The following is a 7,041-nucleotide window of genomic DNA, read 5'->3' on the forward strand; positions in this document are numbered from 1 at the left end:
GCGCCATTTTCCGGCGACTACAAGTTGCCTCACCGATGCCAACCAGAATAAGATGGATCACTTACCTCTCACAGACTTCTTGTTTACCCTCCCTCAGTCAGCCTGTGAAAGGCAGATCCACGCCAAACGAACTTCCTGTTTCTTCACTGCGACTTAGTTTCATAGAAGGGATTGGTGTTGTCGTCACGTCACGTGTTGCTGCAGGTTCAGAGTCCTGATGGCTTTTGGGAAAAAGCTGTCCTTGAGCCTGTTTGTCCGTGCTTTGTAGGACCTGTAGCGTCTGCCAGATGGAAGCAACTGGAACAGGCCGTGTCCAGGGTGGTATGGGTCTCCAACAATGGACCCGGCTCTTCTGAGGTACCGGGGGTTGGCAATGTCTTCCAGTGATGGCAGAGAGCAGCCGACGATCTTCTGGGCAGTGTTAATCACCCTCTGCATGGCTTTTTTGTCTACTGCCATGCTTCCGGCATACCACACTGTAATGCAGTATGCCAGGATGCTCTCCACAGTGGCACTGTAGAAGGTTGCCAGAAGCTTGGTGTCCAAGTTATTCCTCCCGAGTACCCTGTGGTACCTCTCTGTAAGCCGGCTCATCCCCCCCTGAGATGAGTCCGATCACAGTGGTGTCATCGGCAAATTTGATGATGGAGTTCGACTGGTGGGCTGGTGTGCAATCGTATGTGTACAGGGAGTACAGGAGAGGACTCAGTACACAGCCTTGTGGTGAGCCAGTGTTAAGTGTAATGGAGGAAGATATAAATAAATAAAAGTTTAATGGGGGTGCCAACAGAGGGCAAACATTCCATGTTAAAACAAGTGTTTAAATATCATTATACTAGTATAACAACAATAAAAGCATTCAGATTATTCAATTTAATTTAGTCCAAGTCCTCCTGCACAGTCCAGCCAGATATTGAAGTGCATTGGCCTTTCAGCAATGTACAGCTTCGCATTTGGGATGAAGCATTTTGAGAAGGCTTTTGTGATCCAGGCTTTCCGGTTGCTCATCTAGTTTACAAGCAGCAAGGCGTTGTTCTTGTTTTTTAATGCATGAGGACAGTCGAACTTTTAGATTCAGGCTGCCTTTACCATGAAGCCAGCCCGCATTATCCCTCCATATGATCATCATATGGAGGGATAATGCGGGCTGGCTTCAAAACGTGAAATATACAATTTTAACAATGTGTTTGTTTTAATCTGTTTATCTCAGACACATGACTGTCATACTGTTGTGTCTTTGGGAGCAGACATTACAAATGAAGCCTCATTAATTAGGCTCATTAGGTGAACAAAAACCTGTTGGATTGGAGGCAGTTGGAGCGCTTCCGCCCTGATGGAGCAGCGGTATTTAGTGTGCCATATTGACTGTCTGATGGTTGCACCTCAGGATCATGTTCTGTGACATGGCTGTTGGCCACCACTTCCAACACACAGGCATGCATGAATGAGTGCACACACACACACACTCACCAATATTTCAATCTTTCAAGGCAATGGCAGGCTTCTGGCTTCTCTTCTCTAATCTGAGTTCTCCAGGGGCATGCAGCCATTCTCTCTGCTATTTAGAGAAGCTTGGCATTTGTCTAAGATCTCATTTCTGTAATTCATCTCCTGCCTCCTGGGAATCCTTGTTGGCACTGGCGATGCCAAATTCTCTCTCCATTATTCTTCTTCCTCCTCACACGCTCTCATCTTGTGTCTTTCTTTGCCTTTCATTCAAGTTAAGCAATAAAGTACCTGACTATATAGTTAGGCTAACATATGAATTGTATTTCAATGATTTAATTTGATGAAAGCCCTTGTGCTCATTTAACTCAAAGATGTTGAATGTTAAGCATCATCTTGAAATTGGATGAATGATCCAAGTTGAAAATACAAATCTGAAATGTCAAATCATCAATTCAAATCATTACCCAAATTAAAAATAACAGCATTCATCACTGTCACTAATTAGAATTTGGAAAATAGAATAGTCATTAACGAGACGTCAATAAAATCTTCATCTGTTGCTGGGCAAGATATTTCATCAAAATGTTTCTGCAGGTCAAGAACGGGCTTATTTTTAATGTGAAATAAGTACATGCAACAACAACAACAACAACAAAAAAGACTTTAGTTTAAGCATTGCAGGCAAATTACTGAAACTCACATTTTGAGTATCCGGCTGCTTGTGGCAGGCATTTTAAACTAATAGCTGCTTTAAATAGTAGCAATTAGTGAGAGCATGAGATATTTAATCACTCTACACCAATTAGACTGTAATCAAGTAGTGTCCAAGACAGCACGTTTTTGTCCTCTGCCGTTCAGCTGCGAGCGGTCGCCATATATTGCTGAGAATGCTGCGAAGAGCAGTGATTAACACGCAGGGATATAGGCCCCCGCGGAACACCATAATGTGGAGTTAAATCAGGGAGAGAAGGAGGTTGAGACAGCGCAGCTAAACCTGTTATTGCTGTTTAACATATGCCGAAGGTTAATTCAAAGCTGCAACAACTGCAAGCATCCTCGTTTTATGGGTTTGGATCGCTGTCTGATGTACAGACTAAATTCATTATTTCCTTCTCTGGCGTAATTGCAGAAGCTGCAAAGTCACACATCTCAAGATAAAATGAATTCCATAATGCAAATTTCAGATTTCATCTCTGAGTTTTCTATTATTAAAATCACAACTTGTATGCACAAACAAGAAGCTTATTTAATTAGAGGCTTACCTTGACACTTTGGAGAATGAATTTGTATAACAAGGTTTATTCTGACAGAATTGGTTTATATAGTATATAGAAAAAAAACGAATGAGACTAAAATTAATAATTTGACACTGCAATTGAGAAACTTAATTAAATCAAACATTTCTTTTCAAGAAGGCAATTTTTCAAAATAAACAATTGATAAAAATCTGGTTATGTAAATTTGCACACATTTTCACAACTTACTTGCGGGGCTTATTTGAAAAAAAAATCTGCGCATTTCATCTTCAATGGCTAGGAAGTGTTAATCAACTAATTTATATTTTTGAAATGTTCATTATTCCATTAATATCACCTAAAACCTGTAGACACATGGAGACGGACAACTACGTACACTCACACCCATACCTAGGGGCAATTTAGAGACCCCAATCAGCCTAGCATGCATGCTTTTGGAATGTGAGAGGAAACTGGAGTACCCGGAGCAAACCCATGAAGGCCTAAGTGGAACATGCAAACCTAACGCAGGTGGACTTACCTGGATTTGAACCCAGGACCCCAGAGCTATGAGGCCGACGCGCTAACTACTCAGCCACCGACCGGGCCGCCAGCATTAAAAAACGTTTCACAAAAATAAGATGCTTAAGAAACCACTCCAAGGCTTTTTGATAAACAAGGTGGTTAGCGCGTCGGCCTCACAGATCTGGCGTCCTGGGTTCAAATCCAGGTCATGTCCACCTCTGTCGAGTTTGCATGTTCTCCCCTGGCCTGCGTGGGTTTCCTCTGTTTGAGTCAGCTGGGATATGCTCCAGCACCCCCAACAACCTTAGTGAGGAAGAAATAGTTTTAGAAAATGAATGAAAAGTTCAGACCTCCAGAGACAAATAATAAGACAGCCGAGTCCTTTCTTGAAATTTTAATTGTTTGACAGCTCCTCACAATCCAGTGAAGATCAATTCCAACAGTGCATTTGACAATCATGTACATGTGCCCTCCTACAGTGGTAAGAGGCTGGTGAGGTAAAATTGGTGTTCATTGTCGAAGAAAAAAAACATGATATATTCTGCTTCTGATATTAATTGAGAATTGATTAAAAAAAAACAAAAGAAAACAAATTAATTACAATTATTTTCATGCAAATTTTGCTTGCAATTAAATACAAATAATATTAATGACAGTAAAATATCAAGCCTGGATTTAAAATGTGTAAAAACTGCCAAACAAATCATGCAAATAATCCACTGTGGTGACAGAACAAACCAAAAGTCAATTCTTATCACTAAGTGATTTTTTCTAAATGAAACGTTTTGTCCTACCAGAAGTGCTGTGCGTAATGTATTTTCTTTTCAATAGGATGATTTAAAAAGAAAAAAAATAGAAAAGAAAAGAAATGTAGTCTTTCTTTTCATAAAAATAAAAAGATAAAATCAAAGCATTTACAGTAGCCAAGTTTCGATCGACTTATTGGAGCAAATAGGTCAAGTGTCCTAGTAAATATAAAAAAAAAAAAAACAAGGGAAAGTTGAGCAAATTAAAACGTATCTACACAGGGATTCTTGCTTCAGTGCACATTTGACATCTCTGCAATGAGCCTGACATGCTACATATTCAACCAGCCCAAAACATGGCAAAGTGATCTGATATGATGTGAGGACAAAAGCACATTCACTAAAAACTTCCAAGTGGAAGTATGATATTTACAAAATGACCAACAAAACCATTAATAAAAATATCTTATAATTACAATAGTCTATGTGAAGCAGGCATATACGTGTATTCCTTTCACATGTTTTTTTTTTTTGTTTCCATAGAACATTTGTTTCTCTTCAATGTACAATTGTAATTGTTTTCTTTTCGAATTGAATTGTTCTTTATATTATCAAATATGATATGAACACAGGAAAGACATTCCAGTTCAACACAAAATCATCTATTTTAAACAATAGATGTTCAAAATATATACAGCAGTTTTGTAGTTCAGTAAAGCTTTAATTTCACCTTTTTCTCACAATTCGCAAAAAGATTTTCATGTATTGGTTGTTTGTGGTTTGATCTGAAAAAAAAAACCCTCTCAAAATGGTGACAGTAATCTTTAAAAACAAATTTTTAAAAAGGGGACAGCGTGTTTATTCCGGACAACCAAAAGGGGAGACATCTTTCTACTAATTCCATGCTCAATTGGAATAAAAAATGTCAATCTATTGAAGATTTTTTTCTTTCCGGTAGTTTGCAAATTCCCTTGTGATTGTGCATCCAGTTGGCTGTGAGTCCCTTGGTGAAGCTTTGCTGGCTTTGGAGCTGTTCTGTGCAGCCTGCACACCTGTGGATGGGGTGAATAGAGTTCGGGGGTGAGCTTCAGAGCTCCAGACTGACTGGCGCCACCAACAAAACAGAGGCCATGCTTGATCAACAACCCAAAACAAACTAGGTCAAAATACATCCACACGGCTCGCTGGGCTAGTGGCCGGGGGAACAGGCGGACCTCAGAAAGGACCGTAACCTCGAAAATGGTGATTTTAAACAGATGTTCTTGTGCTAACGTCAACACAGTTGGACTGAGAGTGACTACTAAAGAGGCCAAAGTCATGTTTGAACCCCAGTTTCCATTACGATTGCCTCACCGGCAACCGTTATTACACAAAGCACAGCCGTTTGTGTTCATGTTCTTCATTTCTTTACCAGCCAAAGGGCCCGGGTTTACAACATTAATGTGTAATGCTCTTTAGGGTATTTCGAGGAGGACGTTTTTAGTCATTAAATTTCCGATGAATAAACGGAAAAATGTCTCGATTAAAACAATGCTAACTGGAATAATTATAATAATAAAAAGCACTTACCTATGCGGTGCTTGTACTTCAGCGGCATAAAATTGTATCCTCTGGCTTTTTGACAATTGACGTCAACTAAAAACAAATAGAAAGAAAATATCAATATTGTGTGTGTGACAATTAATTAAAGCAGTGGAAGTCAGCAATAGAATTGTGTATGGTTGTCCTTTGTCTCCTTGTGCCCTGCGATCGGTTGCCCACCGATTCAGGGTGTCCCCCGCCTCTGGCCCGGAGTCAGCTGGGATAGGCTCCAGCACCCCACCTGACCTTAGGGAGGATAAAGCGGTTCAGAAAATGAGATGAGAAGCCACAATAGACAAATTGCAGCCCCAATTCGATATTTTATGGCCTATTAATAATAATAAATTGTCCTTTTTTTCTCTCCCTGTGAATTGGAGTGGACTGCAGGCTTAGGCACTTGACCAGCCTTGGTTTGAGGTGGGCCTCTGACACACACTATTCATTATCATGCAAATCACAAAGCCCGCAATCAAGTGCGCAATCGAAGAAGAAAAAAAGACCAAATGCGCCTTTCCTGTTTATAATGTTAGGGACCATTACGTTTTGCTTAGTTGCATTTTACACATGATCTCGCTTCCATTGACGGGACAATGACAGATCGAGTATGACGCGCTTTGTCTGGGTAGGCAAGTCGCTCACCATCTGGTCTACCATTAAAATATCCCCAAATAAGCCGTACCTGATGGTGGTCAATGTTGATCACCGTGAGGGGCGTTCGGGCCGGGTTAGACGCAAGAGGAAGAACGCACGGTCCGGTTCGCTGAGGCGGTTGTTTGTGGAGGGAAGGGTGCGTCTCCAGGGCCAACTGGAGGTCCAAAATATAGTCAATAACGTGCTGGAGGATTTCCACCTTGCTGACTTTCTTATCCTGTGGGATGGTGGGCACTAGGCGCTTCAGTCGGATGTAACAGTCGTTCATGTCGTACTGCAGACAGTGCCGGTCGTCTTCTTCCATCCTGGAACGGGCGGCGGTGAGGCTCTGCTTGGTCAGATGGTGGTGGAGAGAGAGCTTGCTAGTGGAGGATGAGTGAGAAAAAGAGTCCTGTGGGGGCACGGGTGGGACAGCCTTCATCGTAGACAACGAGGAAATCAACGAATTAGATTAACGGTTCAAAAATTGACGATTTCGTTTTTTTTTTTTTTTTATACGGCGCGCTTCGAGGTGTTGATATCCCGAGAAACCACACAACTGCTTTCACTGGCTCTGTCTGTGTGCAGCCAAGGAGTAGATTGTGCGTATTTATAGACGAGAGGAGAAAAGAGGGGAGGTGCCAAGCCAGCACGCTGACACACGAGGGGCAGAAGCTGGTCAATCACTGGCGGGCAACCCGCTGCCCACCGAGCAAATCCAGCTGGAGTGGAGAGAGAAAAGGCGTGTCTCATTGACAGTGTGCTGATGGTTACGTTTCATTTTCACGTTTTTTTTTTCATTTTCTCAATCGATTTAGCCTCACTAGAGTCGCTGGGGGTGCTGGAGCCCATTCCAGTTAACATAGGGCACCAGG

At 41.6% G+C, this 7,041-nt stretch overlaps 1 protein-coding gene across 1 annotated transcript; it reads right to left on the reverse strand.

Moving 5' to 3' along the window:
• Positions 1–3,588: 3,588 nt before the first annotated feature.
• Positions 3,589–6,791, reverse strand: id4 (inhibitor of DNA binding 4). Its single transcript, XM_077721733.1, has 3 exons — positions 6,216–6,791; positions 5,525–5,590; positions 3,589–5,007 (listed from the first exon to the last, which is right to left on the reverse strand). The coding sequence occupies exons 1-2, from the start codon at positions 6,606–6,608 to the stop codon at positions 5,543–5,545; spliced, it is 441 nt and encodes a 146-aa protein (XP_077577859.1). The 5' UTR covers positions 6,609–6,791; the 3' UTR covers positions 3,589–5,007; positions 5,525–5,542.
• Positions 6,792–7,041: the final 250 nt, after the last annotated feature.

The sequence above is a fragment of the Stigmatopora nigra genome, chromosome 7 (genome assembly GCF_051989575.1).
Source record: "Stigmatopora nigra isolate UIUO_SnigA chromosome 7, RoL_Snig_1.1, whole genome shotgun sequence".
NCBI classification, from domain to species: Eukaryota; Metazoa; Chordata; class Actinopteri; order Syngnathiformes; family Syngnathidae; genus Stigmatopora; species Stigmatopora nigra.

Coding starts and splice junctions, on each gene's coding strand:
- id4 (XM_077721733.1), bottom strand. CDS start 6,608: ATGAAGGCTGTCCCACCCGTGCCCCCACAGGACTCTTTTTCTCACTCA. Junction 5,591..6,215: donor TCAACATTGACCACCATCAG/GTACGGCTTATT, acceptor ATTTGTTTTTAG/TTGACGTCAATTGTCAAAAA.